This window comes from Trachinotus anak, unplaced genomic scaffold, assembly GCF_046630095.1.
Source record: "Trachinotus anak isolate AG129_WGS33_773 ecotype Australia unplaced genomic scaffold, CSIRO_AGI_Tana_v1 ptg000032l, whole genome shotgun sequence".
Classification (NCBI taxonomy): domain Eukaryota; kingdom Metazoa; phylum Chordata; class Actinopteri; order Carangiformes; family Carangidae; genus Trachinotus; species Trachinotus anak.
Window position 1 is genome coordinate 1845001 of NW_027273883.1, and position 23668 is coordinate 1868668.

The 23668-nt window shown below is 40.9% G+C and overlaps 2 protein-coding genes and 1 long non-coding RNA gene across 6 annotated transcripts in view; 1 reads left to right on the forward strand and 2 right to left on the reverse strand.

The window, feature by feature from the left end:
* The window catches only part of LOC139613089 (uncharacterized), a 9653-nt gene extending 1061 nt beyond the window's left edge, over window positions 1-8592 (forward strand). The window contains exons 3-4 of one of the 3 annotated variants that reach the window (XR_011686682.1): window positions 7055-7336; window positions 8401-8538. This is a non-coding gene — a long non-coding RNA (uncharacterized lncRNA). Of the gene's footprint in view, window positions 1-7054; window positions 7337-7615 lie in introns of all 3 variants that reach the window. The other 2 variants (XR_011686681.1, XR_011686680.1) reach the window with 2 other exon arrangements.
* On the reverse strand, window positions 6369-16085 carry wdr73 (WD repeat domain 73). The gene is made up of 9 exons (XM_071469429.1): window positions 14415-16085; window positions 13234-13410; window positions 12308-12375; window positions 11937-12022; window positions 11750-11838; window positions 10456-10523; window positions 9827-9982; window positions 8514-8876; window positions 6369-7327 (listed from the first exon to the last, which is right to left on the reverse strand). The coding sequence occupies exons 2-9, from the start codon at window positions 13290-13292 to the stop codon at window positions 7068-7070; spliced, it is 1149 nt and encodes a 382-aa protein (XP_071325530.1). The 5' UTR covers window positions 13293-13410; window positions 14415-16085; the 3' UTR covers window positions 6369-7067.
* A 134-nt stretch (window positions 16086-16219) lies between these two features.
* On the reverse strand, window positions 16220-23428 carry cfap418 (cilia and flagella associated protein 418). Of its 2 annotated transcripts, XR_011686679.1 has the most exons (7): window positions 23201-23428; window positions 22506-22608; window positions 21884-21948; window positions 21305-21370; window positions 21049-21144; window positions 18363-18494; window positions 17916-18050 (listed from the first exon to the last, which is right to left on the reverse strand). XR_011686679.1 is itself a non-coding variant. In XM_071469435.1 (6 exons), the coding sequence occupies exons 1-6, from the start codon at window positions 23314-23316 to the stop codon at window positions 17891-17893; spliced, it is 606 nt and encodes a 201-aa protein (XP_071325536.1). In that variant the 5' UTR covers window positions 23317-23427; the 3' UTR covers window positions 16220-17890. The 2 variants fall into 2 exon arrangements, 1 of the variants encoding a protein (XP_071325536.1); XM_071469435.1 differs by lacking the exon at window positions 18363-18494 and having other exon boundaries at window positions 16220-18050; window positions 23201-23427.
* Between the last annotated feature and the right edge of the window lie 240 nt (window positions 23429-23668).

Sequence of the window (23668 nt, forward strand, 5' to 3'; positions counted from 1 at the left end):
ACTGTTTTGTTGTTTTTTAATAGCAGGACAGTCTCTAATACCTTTGGGTTTGAAGCCCCCTTGGTTTCCAGAGTTCACTGACTGTGTATTTTTCACTATTTTCTGACATTTTATACATTAAACAATTAATTGATTGAGAAAATAATTAGGAGATTATTCAATAATAAAAATAATCATTAGTTTCAGCCATACACAGTCGTTTGGTCCATTGTCAATGTAAAGAATTGATTACAGCAGCTTAAACAGGTGATAACTGAAAAACTCTTACCATTTTTTTCTTAGTTTAAAAATATTAGTCTGATCCAATGATTTTTATCCTTTTGAGAAAAAAAATCTTCTTTTGGATGTTTGGTTTTTAAAGTTCTGATATGCTCAGCGAGTTTCAAAGTGTGTGGGCCTGAAAATACATTTCACACGAGCGTTGGTAGGAAAATATTTTCCTCAGTATGTTCTGAGTAATTGTGTCGTGTCTGATAACGTAATGAAGAGGAGCTTTCAGTGGGCAGCCGCCGCACAAACAGCCGTTCAGGTTTAATTAAATACTTGAACAGACTATCTGAGAGCGTCCCCTCAGCTCAGCCCTGCGGCTCCCACACTCGTGTACCTTTTTCATGTGGACTCTTTGTATTCACCTCCCTCTCTGCCACTCTGTTGTTCTCTTAGCCTGCTGCTCTCTGCCCATGTCTGCTCTACTGGAATAATTTCACAGCTTTTCATGTGTGAGCAACCTAAAGAGTGACACAGTGTCCCAACCAGCTGCATCTGTTATTTGATTTTGGTTTGACTGAAGGACAGAAGAGACCTGAGTTAATGGATCAATTTTAGCTTCAACAGATTGATGGTAGATATTCATATTAATGTAAACAGGAAGTGTAGATATTAATCATGTTTGGTCAGGGCTCATCTTCACAATTGCAGCTCAGTATGGTGAGAATATGGAAACTGTTCACTTCCTGCTTCCTCCTGCAGCCTCATGATGATGTTCAGTTCTGTACAATGACTGAAATTATGTAACATAAATATTATATTAGCTTACAACACAATATTATATTATAGGCAGAGGCCCCACAGGAGAGGCAAACCAGGCTAATGTTGTCTGATGTGTGCTGAACCTGTCGTCTTCCAATGGCCTGCATGTGAGACATTTAGGAGACTATCATTTGCCAGTAGTCTTCCATTGAAGAGCGCCCCACCCACCCCGTTTTCTGTTAAGTGATTAATTGATTAGTCATTTCAGTGCTAATAAGAACGTTAGTATATCACCAGACTAAAGTAACATTAGATTTATGGCTGCAAATGATGTTTTTTTTACTTTTTTTTTTAACTGTGATGAAGCTGTCACTTATATGTTTTTATTTGCTCAGTAAATGTCGCCCAACAGTTTAAAACCCAAAGATATTAAATGTTCACTGATCTGAACCAGACAGACCAAACGGCTTGAACAATTGATTGATTGTCAACAGTGTCGACTGCTGTCTGGAAGCTTCAAGGGAAAATAAGTAGATAACAGTGAAATTGAATATCATCCATCTGTGCTTCTGCTGTTACATTGCCGTATCTCCAGGCTGTTGCTCTCTGAGGTCCCACAGCCCCAGTGTTAATCGTCTTTCTTCACACTTCACACTAAAGGCTCAGACGTGTGATTGGCTGTGGAGTTGCTGGGAGAAGCAGTAAAGGGAGTTTGGACAGACAGAGACAGAAACACTTGAGTTTCATCAAAGTGAAAAGCTGTGAAAATCCAAACTGATAAACTGAAACCTCGAGTGTCAGACAGACAGACTGTGGGGGCAGAAAATGAACAGAGGAAAATGTTAATCCAGCTGGTCTCTGGTTCATTTGGTCTCAGGTGAGAGTTTCCTCTTTTGGCTGCAGCACAGAGAACAACTCGGCCTGAGGTGCAGGAGCTGGTTTACAGAGTTCAGGAGAAGAGAGAAACAGCAGGTTGATGTTTAAGGCTGCAGAGCGATGTGAACGATTTCCAGGTTGCAGTTGTGTACGTGTGAATTTTAACGACTGTGTGTGTGTGTGTGAAAGAGTCAGATATTTGTTTAGCTGGGAGAACAGGGCTGAGGGTTCGAGCTGCGGTCTGTTGTCGTTTGGTGATGACAGTGTTGGAGGAGAGTCTGATTAGAAGAAAAGAGGCAGTTAAGTATGAAATTAAATTTTTGCCTATTTCATTTTCCATTTCTTCAAAATCAAAGGCGCTGTCCGTTCAGGGGGAAAGAGGCACAATGCTGTATGTTATGCAATTTGTTTTTCAGTTTTTGTATGTGACACTATAACAGAAAAGCATCAGAGGAGCTGATGGAGGAACACGACTGAAGCGCCTTTAGACTGTCTAACAACGACTGTGTAAGTTTATTGCTCGTCACACTGAGCGGGACGGCTCTAATGAAATCTCGGGTGAATCGTCATCAGCTGTTCGTTTAATAAACTTAACTCATCTAGAATTCCCGCCTCGTGGTTGTATCCCTCCGCCAACCAGCCAAGCTGCAGGAAATATGGTTACATTCTCCCCTTTCTGAGTGTCAGAAGTGTTTTTTGCAGAACATTATGATGTCACAGTGAAGGTGATCTTTGACCTTTAGGATGTAAAATATCATCACTTCATTTTATAAAGACATTGGGGTTAAATTGTGCTGTAACTAGAGGATAAATTCTTGACTTAGGGCCAAAAATGTGTTTTGTGATCACAGTGACCTTTGACCACCAAATTCTAATCAGTTCATCTTTGAGTCCAAGTGACTGTTTGTGCCATATATGAAGAAATTCCCTCAAGGTGTTAGTGAGATGACAGACAACCTGAAAACATGATCTGTCCGACACGGACTGTCACCGTCACAGAGGTGTAAAAATGACGTGTATGATGTGCTGTGTCAGCGAGTGTATTCTGCATCATTACATGTTGAATTCTGATTGGTTGGTTTCTAGATGTGGGACGCCCAAAAATCCAAACTCACGGTGACGCAACCACCAGCGTTGACTCACAACCACAGATTTGACTGTCAACAACGGCACAAAATCACTGAGCAGAAAGAGGAATGAAGTGTCTAAGTCATGATAAAGGCTGAGGCTCATGGGAAATGTCTGTAGCTTTGCAGGTGTTTGATCATAAACGAAACTCTTGGCCAAACTAAGATGCTAAACTGATGATGGTACTAGACAAAAAGTCAGAGGATGACCACAGTTTATCCTGAGGGGAACATGAACGTCTGAATCATGGGTCTGAACCAGTGGTGAACAGATCATCTGTCAGACACAAACATCCTGTTCTAATAATCTCATCAAAAATCCATGAAGCTGAATTCAGATCCTGATAACACTTCGGATAGTTTCTTATGTAAATGAGACAGAGTTAAAGATGAATTATGAAATTGATTAAAATATATAAACATACAAAATATAAACAGTAAATGTAAAAATATTTATGTTAGTTGAACCTTGGCTCATTAGACACAGGCAGCTTGAAGCTCGAAGAGAAGGTGGAGTTTTTTGGTTTTGATCTTCGACCTGTGACAGGACCGAGATCAGGAATCAAAAAGGCAAAAAGGGCTTTAACACTGACTTTTATCTGGAAGTCTTACTTGAAGCGAGCACAGGGGATCCCTCTGAAATGTTTGTGCAAAATGTTATCTGCTCTCACTGATAGAAACTGTAATGGCCCAGAAAATCCCAGACAGTAAACAACGTGTCCCAAAGCTCGATCCTGATCCGTTTGATCCTGATCTGAAGTTTCATCAGAAACTTCTCCAGAGCTGCTTTGTACCATCTCAGGATGTTGCTGAGGCACGTTAATTACTCTGACATGTTCTTCTGCTGCATGAACTCTCCCTCTCTTCAAATAGATGTAATGATTGTTTTAATTGAGGGCCATGACTCACTAATTTGAGGTAATTATTGAATAAAACTCTTAGAGGGCTCTACACAGGTTAAGTTATAATCTGATAACAAGTTATAATCTGTAACTTTTCCACATTCAAATGTCTTAAAATGACCAGATTTATTTTATATCTTTGTTTGACATCATCCCAAATGTTTCCAGCAATTCTCAAACTTAAAGAAATATATAGTTTTAATATTAGTAATGGTCGATTTCATTTGGTCGCCTGTCAACGACGTCACATCCTTTATGCTCCTGTGTTAGTTTTCGGGGCGTATATTTTTACAGGATTACAGTCGTCAGACGTCTGAATCTTAAATTATCAGAGGAAAAAAAGCTGAGCAGATGTCCATCAGACATCCTGTGTGTCGGCGTCAGCGAATCACTGATTTTTGAAGTGAAAGCACTCAATCATCAATCAAAAACACTTGGACCTCTACCTTTAGACTGGATGGAGCTTGAAGTGAAGATCGAGTGGATTTTAGGATTTTTGGAGTCAGTTTCTTGGGAAGTATATTTAAAACAGCAGTAAAAGTTTCACTGAGCTGATGCAGGAAACGTGTCGCCTTCAGTATCTCCAACAGTGTTGGCAGCAGGTTGTAAGAAGGTCAGAGGTCAATGTCGCTGCGTAGTTATGTGATATGAAATATCCTGGTGACATGGGCTGAGCAGAGAATCACGCTGGGCAGTGGATGGCGTTTGTGAGGCTGTTGGCTCGTTCGTGGATCATTCAGTGTTTTGCTCCTCAGGTCTGCATCTGAAAGCTGAAGAAACCAAGGCCAGCTCATAGAAACTGAGGAGCTGCAGCTCTTTCAGGAGTCTGTGGCTTTGTCGGTCAGCTGTACTGAGGTTGTGTGAAGTCATGGGTTTGTATTCACAGTTTGGTTCATTCATTCATCAGCATCTAAACCACCATGCTCAATCATTCAGACACAAGATGAGCAAGTATGGAAGACAAAAAAACAAACTTTTTTTTTCATCTGTGAAAACAAGTCCTGAGAGAAGTGTTTTTTGGAAAAAGTTCATTCTGAAACTACACACTCCAGCTTTTAACAGTGTTTGGACTGTTTCCTGTTACTTTTATATTTTATTTCAGTCCTAACAATCAGTCACTGTTGTTGCAGGACATTGTGTCCACAAACACAGATGAACTGCCTTTGGACACATTAACAAAGGAGGAGAAGGAAATCTGAGTGTTGTGAACGCACCCAGAGAAAACAGAATGACAGAGCCAGAGAATCACTCGCTTTAAAGTTTTATTTCTGCAAACTGAAACGTGACACATCATAATTAACTCTCCCAAAAAAATCTAAAGCCTCCACTTAAACTAACCATGTCGAGTGGAGAGGTGCTCGGCTCAGCCTGAACACAGAGGCTGCAGAGACTCGTGATGAGCTGAGGTCCAGTTCACTCGTCCCCAGAAGAAGAAATTTATTCATTTCAAACGACAGAATCTGTCACTGCTGCACCGTGTTGTCACCTCCACCAGGGAGGTCGTGTTTCCACCTGTTTGTTTGTTTGTCAGCAGGATGACACAAAAAGTACTGAACTGATTTGCACCAAACTTGGTGGAGGGATGGGACGTGGACCAGGGAAGAACCCATTAAATTTTAGTGCGGATCAGGTTAAAGGTATGGATCCTGGAATCTGTGATCACTTTCCTTAACATTGTGAGATAAGACAGTTTGTTTTATTTCTCAGGAAAAAAAACGGATGTAGATCTGTATGAATGTCTGATGCTGACGTCTCAGACTTTGTTTTTCTCCTACAGGAGCTGGACAGACGTGTGTAGGATTGTTTGGCCCTGGCGGAGGTGGTGGAGGTGTGTTCTCAGAGCTGTTCAGTTTATCCATGCACGTATTTGTCTTTGTGCTCCGTAGAGAACTGAAAAATTTTCAAACGCTCTGCAGAAACGTGACCTTGTTACTGTGGCTCAATCACAGACTCGCTGTCCACAGTTTTAATACAGGAAGTTAAAACAGAAGAAATAAGCTGTGTCCCAGGTCAGGGGCCACATTCTTCAGAGGGCGTGGTCTACGAAGGTGTGGCCCTTCATAACCGTTGTAGAAATGAGACAGTCTGGTCAGCGGAGGGTTTCAACTTTGCGTCACCAGCTGACAACACGCAACTTTTTTTTTGCAAAAACTTGAGGTTTTCAGGTCCTTGGTTTGAACAGTTTTACTGTGAGCTGTTGAACTGAGCTGAAACCCAACACTTAGATTTAACAGCGTAAACCTCAGCCTTTCTGACAGTGGTGTATTATTTTTATTACCGGCCCGCAATGAATCTTGGGACATGTTGGGCCATGAAGGATCCAACTGTTCGTTACTAGGAAAAGACAGATTTGAAGGAGCCTTAGAAATGGACACAGCTTTATTCTGAAAGTTACGTTACGATGGAGAGAATATGAGAGAATCGACCCTGTGGTGAATAAAGTGAGTTTTTATGAGGAGGAAATCACACACTTCTTCAAAAGCACTTCACTGAGGTTTCTTAAGTGGTCTCTTTGCTCTTTTACGTTTTAATGTTTTTTGAAGTCTCACAGAAAATTACAGTATGTGCATTTCAGAGAAACAAGTTAATTATCTAGAAGCAGAAGATCTTTAGTTTGACAGTTGCTGTAGAGCTGCAGAAATATTCAGGAGGAAACAGTGAGCTGTGAAATTAATGTTCCAATTTAATTAGGACATTAAAGAAAACAGATTTTCCATTAAATGACGCAATTAAACATTAAAATGTTCTTGTTCTAACTTTCTCTAAAAGCCTAGTAGAAGCCAAGATGAACCAGTTCATTAGCATGAACATCTTCTCTTGTGTTATGTGCTAAGTTTTTGTTCTGGGATGTAAATGTTTCACAGTGTAACAGAACAGCTGTGACTTCAGTAAAAAAGATAAAGTTCTGTTTGTTTCCTGCAGAAGAACAAGATGTTCTCTCATCTAATCCAGAGGAAATTAAACTTTGTGTAATGTTGTGGTTTTTGGAACAGATTTTAGATCCATTTGGTTTTTCTTTTTTCTAAATTGTGTCTTTAATTAAATTCCAGCTTCATCTCCTCAGCTCATCGTGAACGATGGAGGCAGCAGTAGAATCCACACGGACGGTTTTTGGTTTCAGTGAATCTCACTGAGCTGCACCTCAGAAGTAACGAGCTCTGATCATCATCCTCTCTCCAGGTGAACTCGAACTTCACGTTGTTCCCAGTTCTGGACCAGCAGCAGCTGATTGGTCGACCCAGTCCCACACGTGGACGGAGCCGTCCGAGGCTGCGGACAGCAGCGTCCGCTGCCGCTCAGGGTGCCACGCATGGGAGGTGACGAAGACCGGGACGCCGTCATCGGACTGTTGGGATGAAACCACGTGACCACGATGCTCAAACAGCGGCCGAGCTTCCTGCAGCTCTGCCCTCCAGACTGAGGTGTTGTAGATCTGAACCGTCCCACTGAGACCTGCCAGAGGTGAGAGGGAACTTCAGAAACAGTCTTCATCAGGTTCACTGGTTCTTCAAGGAAAAGTTAGTTAGTCTAGTTTTTCATAGATTCTATTTAAATCACTTATGATGATATTGTATCTACAAAGTTACAGTCTGCACACACCTGACATCTCTGGACGAAAGAAAAGTCAGAAGGAGTAAATGCAGCTGCTGTGGCGAAGAGAAATGAGCCTTTATTCAAACGTTAAAGCTCTGTTTTATTTCATCACCTTAAAACAGTAACTGTGTGTTTGGACACATTCAGGACAAAGATCCAAAGCAGACCTCAAAATCCACCAGACCCCAAAACAATCTGAGGGTGGATCTTAAACCCTCAGTGATCTGCAGGAAGACCACAGCAGAACCGCATTCTGACCAGATGTTCTCCGAGCTGTCCACCTGTGATCAGATGACTGAAGACACAGGTTAATTCCAGGTGTGAATGGAGCCTGGAGCTGATTTGATTGGATGCCTCACAGTTACTGTTTTAAGTTGATGAAGCAGGTCGTCATTAGTTTCTTGCACACCTGTACAGGTGTGTATATGAAGAATAGACCCCAGCAAACTGTCGTCACTAGGTCAGTGAAGAACATTGAATACGATCGTTCTTCAGGTAACGTACTTACATACAGAGTGAATATAAACAAAGGCAGAGCTCCCACTGACCAATCAGCACAGACTTTTCATCAGCGACAACAGGCTTCACTTTGTGGCTCAGAGAACATATGAGCTCAGACACATCCTGAAAATATTAATTCTCTTCAGTCTATTTGGAGGCAAGTACCTGAAGAAAGTGGAGTTAACTGAGACAGAGAGCAGGTGATGAAATAAAAGGTAACAGAGCATGAACGCTTGATGAAAGGCTCCTGTTGCTGTCGGTTCGCTGCAGGGGGATGAATTTATTTCTGTTCACTTAAAAAAAATTGCAAAATATGGAATTTGACCAAACTGAAATGTACGCCTATAATTTCTGGGAAATAAGTCAGGGGGGTGGAGAAACACGAGCAGTCAGACAGTTAGAAACTGTTGGTTTGTTTAAAACTGTCTCAGTATCATTAGAAAACTGTGTGAACAAACCTCACGAATCAGAGAATTGTGGGAATTCAGTGAGGAGACTGTCGGAGTCGTGCTGCTGTGGGAACTAACGTCCACCGTGAACTGACCTGACACTGCAATGCAGTCGTCCAGCGCCGGAGCCCATGACACCCTGACCCCGCCCAGGCTGCAGCGACGCGTCTGAACGTCCAGCTGAGCCCGACTCACGGCTCCTCCCAGGTTCCTCAGGTCGGAGACCGTCGCCTGTCCGGATGAGGCAAGTCTGACGACCCTGCAGCTGGACGGGTCTGGACCTGCAGAGGCATCCGTCCACCACAGGACAGACTCGCCTGTAGATGATGGAGGTGCGAGCTGAGGAGCAGCAGACGTCCGAGTGTCGGCGACGTAAACGTTGCCGTTACAGCAGCCGGCGAGGAAAACGCTGTCACTCACAAACTGTAAGGAGCTCAGAGGGTCAGCGGAGTCGGTCTCTGTGGGACAAAATGATAAAAACAAGACATGTCGCTGACGGAGATGATCATTAAACACTGAGCAGCGAGACGTCGTTATTACAGGAGGAAACTGGAACCAGTCAGACTGAAGCTTTAACCAGAGTCACTGGTTTGAATCCGAAGACCAGTCGAAGTGAAAACTGGACAGTAATGATCACACCCCCTCACTAACTAAAACTGTGACTGCTAATTGTATATTTAAATATATGTAGCATGAATATAAAATATCCACATATTTGTCTTGTATTTTGATCAGCTGCTCTTCATCATCCTGCAGTTTCCTGTGATGAGCTAAAGTTAAACCCTCAGCTGCTGAGCTTCAGCTGTGTAAATAAAAATAAAGCAGAGAGTAGAATAAAGAAAAGTCTGCAGTCTCAAAATCATGATTATGCTGGAATAAAATAAAGGTTTTAAATTCACCTTCTGTAATTTCTCTATTTATGAATTTTCATGTAAATTTCATATTTATGTCATATACACACAGCAGCAGATGTTCTCAGTTCAGAGGTTGGAATCAGAATATTTAGCATCATTTCACTGTTTCTCTTTTAAAAATGATGATGATCCAATTAGTCACAGATTATTTTTCAGTTGACCAACTAATCAATTAATTGTTTTAGTTCTACACAATATAAAATAAGACACATGTAAATTAAAGTTTTTCCATTGTGTATTGCATAGTTGGACATTACTGCTCATCAACAGGGTTTTTCAGTCACAGACTGTTTTAATTATTATAATTAATCTGCAGTAAACTGAGAATTTAGCCAGATTTTTTTAACCATAAATTAGACCCGAAGCTTCTCTGACAGACTGAAGCAGTTTCCTGTCACTCTGCTGCTCCGATGCTACTGACTCTATTTAAACGGATATAAAACTTCCAGTGGAGGCTCAGTCAAAGCGAATGAACCCGTACAGACCCGTGTTACCTAGTTTGTACAGAGTCTGTCCGGAGGTCAGGTGAGTCAGCTGGATGTCGCTGCTCTGAGCTCCGTGAAGAACCTGTGACGAGAGGCGAGCTGCGATCCTGCTGCCTCCCTCTGAAACGCTCCTCCCCTCGACACTTCCTGTTCTTCTGATCACATCTGACGACGGACGACAACACACAGAAGACGACCAAACAATTTCAGAATTAGGTTAAAGAAAAGAGTAAAGAAAATTATTTATAAATTATTTTAATCCAAAGTGAAGTAAAGTGTTTGATTTGAAGGAAATCACATCAAATTCACTGGAGTCAAAAAATAAAACATGGGTCTAACTCTAACCGACTACCAACTCTTCTGATTGGCTGACTGCTTTCTGAGCTGGGGTGTGGCTGAGGGCGGTGACTGCTTAGTTGTGACATCACAAAGTTCCAGTGGTCCTGACAGCTAGTTTTAAGGCTCAGTGTCTGAATACAGGCTGTGTGCATTTCTCTGTGGACTGAGGCTTTGATACTTTCACAGTATTAATATAGAACCTAGAGCTGCTTTATAATCACAAACACATGGACATCTACCTTTAGACTGTGTGGAGCTTTAAGGAGCGAACAGAGCAGCTCCAGGTGAATGAAACTCACCGCTGTCGTCTCCTCCGAGGTCCCACACCTGCAGGTTGGAGCTCAGCCCGTCATTGGTCACAACACACCTTGAAAAACACAGACACACAAATATTGACACGAGAAAGTAGAATTAAATCCTCTTCTCATAAAACAAACCTTCTCTCTGTGTGTCTGTTATAAAGGATCAACGAGAGGAGCTTCAGCCTCCAGTCAGTACAAACACAACAACACACAATCACTGACTCACTGACACACAACTCCACATAAAATAATACATAATAGATAATAACAGCCTTTAATCTGTACATCACAGCATGGACATCCATCATCTATCAGCCACCACTGCTTCATCAAACATCTGTTTATATTTGTTACAGCTGCAACTTACCACTAACCCTAACCCATTACCATTATTTTTTTCTCTTTGTCAGCCATAAACACAAAAAACACTCAGTTTGTTATTAGATAAAACAGAGAAAAGCAGCAAATGATTACACTGGAGAAGAAGCTGGAACCAGAGAATGGGTGTTTTAGCTGGAAAAATGACAATCAATCACCATCTCCATCTCAAAACAAAAGATCAACCGATCTATCGATCTCTTTCTCCCTTCGGGTTGAGCACAATACATAAAGAACACAGTCTCTCCACGGATGCAGCTGCACAAACAAGAGTCAGAGTCAGCAGAGCAATAAAGATTAAGCAGAGATAAAAGAGAAAAAACGTCATTTCAGCTGAACTGATTTACAGACGTTCACACTGAGCTGAGAGCAACCGGTGAAATCCGAACATCTGAACCTGAGAGACGTCACGTCACTGTTTGAACACAACAACACAACGTGGTGCCTGATGGGTATTAACAGAGTTTAGTTGGAAGTATTTTATTTTAATTTTTAACTTTTAATTTTAACTTTAATTTTACTCGTAAGTTTATTTGTTACTGTTTTGCACCAAACACCAGAACAAATTCCTCGTATGTGAAAACATACTTGATGATGATTGGTCTTTGTCAAATTTTATATTTTCTATTTGATGCAGCCAAAATCAAAACACTGAATAATATATATATTTTTTAAACTCTTGTTCTTTAATTCTGTTGTTTCCTTTTCATCTTTCTTTTTTATGAATATTCATTAAAAACTTTGCTTAAATTTTACTGAACTGAGGCTCATGAAAGAAGCTTTGACACGTTTTGAACGGAGGCTCAGGTGGAGGAGACGCAGGGTTTAGATTCTGAGCTGAGACAGTGAAAAGCTAAGACACCACTGGTTCCTGCTGAATTATCTGCTTCATGTTTGCACCAGAAAAACTCACCTTGTTCCTGGGACGTGTGTGAGGCAGCGAACGGGACCGTCTGTGAAACCACCGTGGACAACTTTGAAGTCCCGCTCTGCACAGAGGCCCTGAACACATCAGCACACACAGCAGAGGCTCAGAGACGTTTACATCACCTGTTCATAGAGATAAATAACAGAACTCAGACGTGTTTGCTGTTTATTACCTTATTTTCCTCAGCAAAGAGTTTCAGAGGCAAGTGAAGCTCCAAAATCTCGTTTTTAGCCGAACTGTATCCTGCAACACAGACAGCTGCAAAACACAGAAAACCATGATGAACACAGACTTTACTGCCAGATTTTTAAAGATGACACGATCATTTGATTAATTTATTTCAATGTCAAGTTAATTAATTTATCAAACACATTTAAAACAACAAATATGAACCCGGGACGAGCCTGTGAGATATGACTTAAATCAAATAAAAACACAGATATAATTAAAAGGATATGAGTCAATTGATAAAATTATAGAATGATAAAAAATACAACCAAAATAAACATATAAAATAAAAACAGATAAAAATAATTGACTCACTCCTGCCTGATGTCCACTCGATGACCTGTGTGGGATGTTCCAGCTGATACACATGAAGATCTGTGTACCTGGAGAAATCAGACAACCAGGTGTTAGTGTCTGAATTCATCATCATCATCATCATCCTCATCATTTTATAATGTCTCAGCTGTAAACGCAGCAGCAGGATTATGACCTGATGTATAAGATGTGGGACAGGAGGATTGAGAGAGGAAGAAGCCCTCAGACAAACCTTCACAGCCGCAGGTGCTGATGGGATGAATGAATCTCATCAGCTTCACTTTGCCAGTCTCCATAATATAAAATCATAATATAACATTTAAGTAATATTTCTACAGATGTGTGGAAGTGTTAGGGTTCTCTTTAATTATGTTCACATTCACATTATGTGTAGAACTTTGAGCGTCTTTTCGTCTTTAACATTGACACCAGACTCCGTTTAAAATTTTAAGTAGTTAAAAGTTCATATGTTATTGAATTGCATTAATACTTTAACTACTGAATATGATTTAATTTCTTTAATCAACAGACTGCAGTCTTCCTTTCGGCATGAATATAATCCATCGAGGACACGGAGTTCACACACTACTTTATTGATATTGGGATGTGGAATCAAGCGGTTTTCAAAGGAGATATTGCTGAAGTTCTACTGGTTATCACTTCTTAAACTTGTCATTTTAGCAAAACAGTGGTTATGTGGGTTGAGAGAATAGAAGCCGAATTTTAAAAAACGACAGAATCTGTTGTAGGAAATGTTTGTGATGTTGTTTCTAAGGAGTGAAAACCTCCGGGTAAGTAAGAGAAGATAAAACTGCAGGTTTTAAAGCGGAGTTCACTTAAGCAGCAGCGTCGCCTAATGAATGACGCTGCTAGCTAGCGGCTAGCATAAACTTCACCGTTTAAACAGAGTAAAGCAGCGTTCTCACGTTTTCAGGGTCTCGATGAACCAGTCATCTAAAATATCATCAAACTCTGCTTCTCCCATCTCACTGCAGGCGTGAGTCTGTTGTCGCTTCACTTCCGTGACTTCTTCTTCATGAGTTTCTCACCGGGTCGTTCAACTGCTGATGACGTGTACACTGCCACCTGCTGGACGCGTTCCGCTGTTTCCGGTGCAGGAGTGTTGGGTTTTTATTCATTAATTTCACAATGATGCTGAACTAAGTTTTAAAGAGGGAAACACTCACTTGTTTTATAAAACTGTCCAAAATTTAAAGAAAATCAACAAACTGCAGCGTAGTGTGGAAAACAGATTCCTACATATTAAAGTATAAATACACAAACAGATCAATAGGAGGTAGAGTTTGCATTAATTGCTTAATTGCATTTAAATTCAGTTTTAATGTGAAGTAAATGTATTTATAGAGCTGAGACATTTGGAAAATGTGGATACCTGCATGTTTACCAGATGACGTGATTATATTGATTATAAATTCTATTTTCCAACATTTATTTTCAAAGTAGTCTTTGTCATAACACGTGTTTATTCTGTTTGATACGTTTTCCTCAAGGTCTCTCACTGTCCAGCTGCTGAAATCCAGATGAGAGAAGATCTGAGCTGATAAACAAATGCTGATACACTCATCTTAACGGCCTCCAGTTATTGCCATGTGCTCACAGAAATGAGCTTAACCAGCAGCAGCAGCCGGTTGTGCAGTAAGCACAGGCTGCTCCGTCTTAATGGTGAAAAAACACTCAGTACTTCATGTTTCTCCTGAATTGAAGATCAGTCAAAGACAAGGCTGTACAGCTCACAGCTCTTCGTGGGAAACATGCAAATACAACGTTATCTATCATAAGCTGCAGGAACCTAAAAAGGTTTTAAGCAGCGTTATTGTTTTAACAATGCAGAGATTTACACACTATTTATTTTTGTTATACTGACATTATGGAAAGCACAGAAACCAACATGATTCTGTATTTGCTATACAAATGAATAAATACATTTATATATATATATACTAACTTTTGTATTGAAATTTAAGCTTTAATTTTGAAATATAAAGAAGTTAGGTCACCAGAAGCCATTTAACTGTGTGTGAGTGAAGTAAAGTGATGAAACGAACAGATCAAAGTGCTGCTGTAGTGAAACCTGTGTGTGACTTACACACAGACCACGGGTTTGTTCCTGTCACTTCCTCAGTTTTCAGACAGGTTGACTGTGGCAGCAGGTGACACTTCATCCTCCGTCCCACGATGTGCAGAGCTCCTTCACACCGGCTGTTGTTTTCATCCTCCTCCTCCTCCTCCGTCGTTCTGTTCTTCCTGCTGTCTGACAGCAGAGAGACTGAGTCACATTTCTGTCTCTCTGTCTTCCTCCCTCAGTCCATCACTCTCCTGCTCAGAGACGCTGACACAGATTCCAGCTCTGAGTCAGGATGGAAACCCGACCCTACACTGTACACACATACGGTACTGAACCATTAAATCAGCTCACAACTGTTGGGTTTTCCTCTCTAACAAAGTAAGGTCTCGACTTTACCCTGTAAAGTGCCTTGAGATAATGAATATTATGATTAGGTGCTATACAAACAAAACTGAATTGAATTGAAATTGAATTTTATGGGACAGATGTAAAATATTGTCAAAGAGAATTAATTGATGGGAATCAGCAGAGAATTTACTCTGGACAAAGAGACACAACCTACACATTCTTCAGTCAGTCACACTGTGAGTGAAACAAATGAGATTAATGTATTTTTAGACATAGAACAAACAACATACCGATGAGTCAGGTTTTCTCTGGTAATCTAGAGAGGGAAAAATGTTCTGAGGTTACTGCTACAAGTCAAAATGGTTCATCATCTGAGGAGAAAAGCTCAGAAGGTCCCTAAAACACAGAGATTCTTCAGCCTCCAAGGACCATGAATGTCCACATGAAGTCTGATGTCCAGTAAATATCAGGATGATCGACTGGATTAATGTGTCGTACAGACAGACTGAGGGACGCCGGCGTCTGTAGGCTGCTGCTAAAGGAGCAAAACGCTGCTTGTAACACAGCTTCAGGTGTTTGTATGACTTCACTGGTGAGTGCAGAGCACGTTCTGTGCTTTTCCAGGTCCCTCAGTCAGCTGCAGGCTCTCAGACCTCAGGAAACACCAGCTCATCCATCAGTGCCGAGGCTGAACCGAACACACACACACACACACACACACACACACACACACAGATTCAACAAGTTCCACCACCACTCATCTCTCACAGAGTCCGTCCAACACAAACAGCAGCGTGTCAGTGCTGAATTTATCACAGTCTCTGAGACTCGTCCTCCCACTGCTGTCGTCTCTCGCTGGCAGGAGTGAAGCCTGTGTTTTCCTCGGATACAATAATTGCCAGTCGATCTGTCAGAAGAGCTGTCTCCAGCTGAGCGCCGGCAGGAGCCCAGCAGGTACTAATCACTTCTGCCAAAAAAGCAAAGCGAACAAACAGGATGTGGACGAACTCCAGGGCCCGTGGTGAGAGGCTGGAGTACGTTTCATCACTGTTTCTTCACACAGATAGAAAAACCTCACACTGACAATCTGCATACAGGCAAGAGAGGAGTAAGTGATGTGGTTGCTAACGTTAGCATTAACAGCTGTTTCTATACCAGTCTAGAGGAAACGTTGAGGGTTCGTCAAGCTTCACTCTTTTACTCACCAACAGCTGTCTCCAGCTGTGGAAACCAACCCTCTTGTTTTGCTTTGATTTCTACTGAAGTTAGCATGCTAACCAGCTAGCCCCACTTTGGCCGGCCCACCTCGTCACTTTCCGATACCGAGTCACTGCAGCGTCCAGGCTGCCCTGAAGAAGTAGCTGCTCAGAGGATGTTTTTTATAAGCTCTTGTGTTTTAAAAGCATCAATGACAACTGAGGAGACTGGTTAGCAAACAGCTGTTAATGCTAACATTGGCTATAAAGCAATAGCAAAGCTTACAAATAGCTCCTTTATTGAATAACAATAATAATAATAAAATACACAAGAGCTGCGATGATTGGCCAAGAGTCATAAAGATAATAAGCAACTATTCTGATAATTAATTAATCGTTTAAACAATTTTAGAGGAAAAATCAGACTTATTTTCAAATTTGAATAACAAAAGCCTTTTTAATGTCAAGGCCCATACGTCCCAGGACTTTTAGAGCCTCATACAAGACAGGATCACATCTCAAAAATGTTACAAATGGCTTTTAAGTAAAAACACAAAAGTCCTCAGCTTGGCCCCAGCTGCAGCCAGCTGTGGAGGCATAATTACACCAGAAGAGGGGTAATTACACTATGAATTGCAGGTTGTATTATGTAGTGTTCACTCATTTTTAAAAACTATATGTTTGTGAGGTGTTTGTAAAGATGTTTGTTGTCAGTAAGAGTAGAGCCACAGATGTAGGAAAGTCAGAAAGTATCAAGAGACGGGCTGACATGTTGGTTTTGGTCTTTTCATGGGATTTGCTGACAATAAAAAAATATAGAATAACAGCAGATTTATCCCTCAAACTTTAGATTTAAGGGTTCTAATATTTTATGTTAGGAAAAACAAATCCTTCTTTTTAACCTGGGAGTTCATGAAATGATTCAGTAAGTTTTAAGTGGTTTCATTAGCTCTGAGAATCAGCAGTTTCCTCAAACCATTACTTCTGTTCAGTAATTTAAAACCACCGGCTGGAATAAAAAAATACAATTCACCACCAAGCGATTTGTTTTTTGTCGACCGCAGTGTCAGTGACCCTCAGCACAGATCCACAGAACTCAGCTCTCACCTGCTTATCACTTACTGAATAATTACACAGCTTTGTTTGTATCTGAGCAGCAGGATTTAAAATCACTCAGCTGAATCTGGACTCCACAGAGCTGAATGAGTTTACATCGGCTCACATCAGACTGTCAGCGCTGCAGAGGCTGCTACTGAGGATCAACACACAACACAACATCAGACAAATCACAACATCAACTCACTGTAACGTGACTGAAATCACCAGCACCGGGGGGAGTGGAGGTCCTGGGTAACAGCGAACCGTTTGCTGCACTTGATGATGTGTTAGAAATTGATAAATCACTCCTGAAACAGTTAAGATTTGCATCATCAGTGAATCAACCAGGATTTGACTTTGCACAAATTACATTTCACCCTGAAATAAAACAGGACTGGTTTGAACTGTTTTCATTTCAGACTTCGTTCATATTTCCACGTGTGTTTAAAAAGCTGAGACTCCTCATAATGCAGAGAATACTGAGTGAGTATATCTGAGTCCTCCTTGTTTAGAGCTGTTGCCATGGTTACACAGTAAGTATGATAATGATCAGACAAGTGCTCTGATATCAGAGTCTTTTTCAGAGATGTTTTCTAGGGTCATCAGTGCGTGGCTCCGTGCTGAGGCGCTGTCAGGTAAGTGATCATAAACAAAGCTCCTGTCAGGAGCAGGTTCACTGCTGATATTTATGTCCAAACCTGGACTCTGTGACTTTCAGACATCTCTCATGCTTCAAAAGTCAAGTGGGTCGATGGAGTTCAGGACAGAAATCAGCTGAGAGAAGCAGAGGAAGTTTCCCATCTGTAACGTCTCTGTTTTGGCCTGTGATCCGTTGTAGGTTTGTAGGACTGAACCTCAATCCTGGTGTTTCCCACAGACCCATCTGAGCTGAGGCTGGTCCCTGAGGTCTGTCGGCTCCGAGGAGAAGAACCAGCTGCACTGGCAGCCGTACGCCCGGAAACCTCTCCTCTTCTTCAGCTTGGCTCTGAGCTTCTGACGGTCCGGCATGTTGTTCCTGCAGAGGCGGAGGAAGACAGACAGGATGCAGTGAACGTTTAATAATTACTGAGGATAGATGTAGACCTGTTTGTTAGATGAGACACATGAAACGTGGAAACATGAAATCTTACAGGCTATGATAAGAAAATATTAATGAATTTCAAAATAAAATTTTTCTGACATCTATAAAAAATATACCAATTTCATAAATAGACAAGAACTGGGCATTAAACTTTACATTTAAGTGGAGTATGTGCAGCGTCTGGTGGCTGTGCCAGCGAACACACATCTCATCCATCATCTGTCTGCTTTTATAAATGTGTTTCACCTTTTGCAGCTGGACGGTTGGTGGAGGACTGAGGCTTTTTAGACAACATCACTGATGTGAAGACGTGAAGGCCGAACTCATCAGACTGAGTGTTCCTCAGTGTTTGAGTGCTCTGAACTCCACAACGTCACACTGAAAGAAAAGTGTTCACTTGGGAGAAGAAGTACTGAGTGGTGCTGAAATTTCATTGGACTAAGGTGTAACTGCGGCTCGACTCCGGCAGACGTCCATAAAACAGTGAGATTAAATTACAGCCCAGCTGCATAGATAGACACCTGTCATGCTTTATAGCTGTATCTGGAATAATAATAATAATAATAATAATAAACTTTATTTATATAGCACTTTTCATATACAGGCTACAGCTCAAAGTCCTTTGACAAATATCTAAGAGAAAGGGCAAAGACTTAAGAGAAAAAAATAATAAAAGAGAAAAAATAAATAAATAAATAAAATACTAAATAAAAGCTAAATTGAATAGGTGAAGGGGCGAAGGGGACATTTGGAATATAGCGTATTCAGAAGCCCTGCTGTAGAGGATCTAACAGATTGATGTATACATCACCTGAGAGGTGACTGAGAGGTGATGACAGCTGCGGAGCAACAAACATGGAGTGTGTGTCTATATTTATATTCATATAGTAAGTATGTTACTCAGTGGGGAGGTGACTCACAGTGTTGTACCCGCACTATACTGTGTGTTGTAGTTGGGTTTAACAGCGTCTCTGTTTGTTTGGATTCTGGTCAAAATGATCTGCAGATGCTGATTTGTTCCCACTGGGGAAAACAAGAGAAGGTGGTTTGTCAAAAATTACTCACCTGAGACTGAACAAAAGACTTTTGTTATTTGATTTGCATGTAAGTTTGAAATGGCTTCATGGGGTTTTAGCAGGTTTTATAACAAACCCACAACTCACAGAAGCCAGGGTTTTTAAATGTGTTTTGTAGTTTTCTGACTAGTTGAGTGTAAATATATGTTTCTACACCTCGTCACTTATTTCAGACGCTGTGTTTTCGTAGATATGAAGCGAAGAAACACAGTTATATGGACAATTGTGCATTTTCTTTTCTCCAGACTCTGAGCTTCAGCAGATTCAGTTTGAAATAAAATCATGGACACAATATCAAAGTGCCAGATCTAAGTGTTAATGTGAGTAGGTTTACGTCGGTAAAGAAAGAACTGTGTGGAAGATATAGCCCTTTAACACATGGTGCCAAAAGTTAAGGGGCTCAAATATGACTGGACACTCAGCTACTAAACACTACACTGTCAGTTCACACATGGTTCAGAAGCGACTGAGAGTTGAGAGCTGCCATTCAGACTGAGGTGGAGTTGTCTGTCAACAGGAGGAGTGAAGACGTGACCACACAAGTAAAGACAATAATAATGAAGATCAAAAAAGCAAAGATCTCTCAGAGAGATGTCAAAGGTGGCTGGTTTACCAGAATCAACAGTTGGGTGCTTTCACAGGAAAACTACAAAACGCCGAACGACCAGGTAACCTGTGGGCACAAGCCTCGTGTATGAAAGGGAAGTCAGAAAAACCCCTTCATGATGCAACCTCAGAAACCTAGTAAACCTCCAAAACAGGAAGACCAGGTTTCAGTTAACACACACATACACAAAGAAACTGGTAGAGCAGAGGTTTATGGACTCATGCAACAAAAATCAGCCTCTGTAAAATGATGGAAAGTGTGGAGAAAAAAAAGGAACAGCTCATGACCACCACCTCATGTGTCAAACATGGTGGTTCTGTTCAGGCTCGGGCAGGTAAGGCTCCAGTGGAACCGGCACGCGGGCATCTATTGCTGATTTTCCTTCTGACAGAAGCAGCAGGATGAATGCAGAGGTAAAGAGGCTCAGGTTCAGCAAATGCATCTAAACTCAGAGGACGACTTTTCATCTTTCAGCAGGACAACAATCCCAAACCTACGGCCAAAGCAACCAAAGAGGGAGAGGCTTTGCAGGGTGAGAGGTGGAACATCCTCAAACGGTCGAGTCAGTCACTTTCCAAAAAATATTTAATATGATGATTTTGTTTGACTTTATGTGAATATGTCCGGTTACTAACAGCCTGGACCACTGCAACTGTGTGGGGAAGTGAATGGTAAACAAAGAAAGCTTCACACCTCAATGCTGCCACCTTCTGACCAAATTGAGCACAACAGCCAAAACCAACCATCTCTGAAAAATGTGTCCCCTGATACACAGGCTGCCACTGATTGTTTTTTGCTCACAAATCAAACTAAGTGAATTCAGACGGAAACTATGATTAAAAAATGAAAGGTGCTGCTTTTGTGGTATCAGTGAGACAATAAAATATGATTCAGATGCCAAAACTCTGCACAGAGGTTTATAATATCATAAAACAGGATTTTACAACCTTGGAAAGATATTCTCTGGAAAGACATTTTATGTTTTGTTATTGCAAATGCGAGGTAAACAAAAGTACAGAGTTCATATCAAAGTCCTCCAAAAGCTTGCATGAGTTTGACTGATCAACACTTTCAAGATGATGCTGCATTACCTACCTACCACCCAGCAGCTCCAAGATCCATCCAAGATAGAAATGTTGTTACATGAAAAGTCTGGTATGTGGAGTATTTTCCTCTTTACATGTTTTGTAATTTGTGTCTGCTTGTGTTCTGAAGTGAGAACAACTCTGCAGCAAGCCTGCAGACTCACCTGAGGAACAGGTAATCACACGACGAGTCCCACTCACAGTCATCAAACATCAGCACCCTGAAGTCACAGGATATACACCTCAGCTGGTCACAGCACCTGTTGATATTTACATAAGTATACTTCAAAAGTCTGCTGTGCCTCTGAGATCAGTAATACCACTAAAAAAAAATGATCTATACCAGTTTCCTGTATCATTATAAACAGGCAGAGACAGAGACAGGACAGACGCTCGTGGCATGAAATGATTTTTTCGCACCTCTTGGATGTGGCTGTTCCAACACCATTTGTGACAGAGCTGCCGCCAACGAAGACAGGACAGCACCTAGAAGCAGAACAAACAGTGCAGAACATGTCCAGACACACAGAGAAACTGCATCCCAATTTAAGAGAATCAAAGGAACCATCAGAACAACACGAAACTGTCACTTTCAACTGAAGAACCTGGGAAGAATTATTAGAATTTTAAAACCTAGTTCCTATTATCACTCATACAGACTGAAGAGACGTGCCTCTTTCATTTGTTGGTCCAGATTCGACAGTGTGATCATGCAACTTTTTTTCCCCCTGAACACAAAGCGCTACCAAAAGAAAAGTTCCTGATTAATATTATGGTCGGTGATTAGCTGTCCTTTAGATGTTGATTAAATAAAAATACCAATTATTTGGCGGAACATTACACAATATTGCAACTGGCTTGATTTGGCACAACAGTTCTTTACAAAATTACAGAAAACCTTCAAAATGACTGAGTGGATTTTCTCCCCCTGTTTATACGCTGTCATCATAAGTCACACCTGCATGTTTTTTTAGATTCAGAATTAACTAAATGACCTACCTCCTCTCTCCAGACTGAGACGATAGCTTCTTTTCCACTTGTGGTCCTTTAGAAAATGGTTCATTCTGAATAAAAGATAAAAAAGAAGATTACAGACTGACACCACAATGAAAAAGCACGTTCTTACATTATAGTTGAATTAATTTATACCTGATGTTGTCACCTGTTTTCACCGTGCCTCTTATGAGCGTCGTCTACATCCTAATACAACATTCAGATGGATTTAGGCACATTTACAAACACAGGTGTTGTCTGTTGTTCTAATTTGTTTTTAATAATGAAGGTACAGATGTGGAGATGAGGCAGCTGCATGATAATAATGTTTGGTTGGAAAGGAAGAGGTGAAAAGTAAATAAGTTCATTTTCTCATGTGCTCTGCGAAAGTACGACTTTGAGATACTGGCACTTTACAGAAGATGAGTACTATAAACGTACAGATAACTATTCAGTCTGTCGGCGTAACACAGTGTTTTTCCCAGCTCTACTTGTCTTGTAGCTGCAGCATCACAACCGAGCCTGTGTCCCTCAGTTTCTCAGTGCTTAAATTCAAGAAAGTAGAATGTTTGTTCTATTGCACTTCTTCTTTTAGCAGAGAAGGTACATGTCACAGGTACATGTTTACCTTTGGTTGAGGGGAATTTCCGTGGTCTTCCTCCAGCAGTTCCTCCAGAAGGGCGTCAATATCTTCAGCGATGCTGCTCGTCGGTTCTCCAGGTTTTGTGGCACTAAATCGAAGGCAACAAAAACATGTTTAAGAGTCTTTGCATTGTGACAAATATCAGTAAATATCAATAAATACTTCTGACAGTAAACCTCTATGTTTATGATTCCTCACTGTATTGGGTAGGCAGTATATTTTTCTTGTTCATTCATCAACTAAAATCTTACATAAGCTGTATATTGTATAGGTTAGTTTTATTTAAATGTCTTTAATGAAAACTCCAAATAACAAGAAAATATACAAAGACTGTCTAAAATCCAGACTACAGCCCTAATTTGGAGATAACTATCTAACTGCTTTCAGCTAGTTACTGATATTTCCTCATAAGATACAACTGAGAAGCTCCTACATTGGGACACATAGGCGTTGATAAAACGCTTAAATCAGTATAAACATTTGTGTCACAGCTACAGGTTTCTAGAAATCCCAAAATGTCCTCAATCTCAAAATGCATCTGATTCCACTTTAATATTCTACTGACGCTATTTTGAAGCAGCTGGGACATAAGGCTCATTAGATGTTATCAACACAGAGACATTCAGAAACCTACACCGTAGAACCGTTAGCTTGTAGTTAGCCGAACTAGCTTTGTTTACCTGGGTTTTCTCTGTCCGTCCGTGTCCTTCCCGTATTTCGATGCGACAGAGACGTTGTGACAAAACTTTTTCTCTACTTCGTCCAGCAGTTCGTCCAGATCATCGTCATCGTCCATGTCTGGGCTTTTTTTTCTGACCTGCTAGCTCTGGGGGCTAACCTCACTAGCCCAGCTAGCACACAAGCTAGCCACAAGCACACTCAGAGCGTTCGTCGTTGCTAAGTAACACGAACGTAGCGGAAGGGGGGCGAACCTGTCTTCAAAATAAATGTCGCGCCGTTTTTATTCCTAAAGCCTGATGATTTACAGACTAAGCATACATTTTTTCTGTAACAAATCTAATATGTCTTTTTTGGCTTTTTAAGATTTCAATAATTAGCTTTTAATCTAAATTATTTAATTAATTTAGCTTTAATTCTGGTTTCTGTGCTGTTTGTACTTGTCTGTGTCAGGTGGTCATTGTCTCATA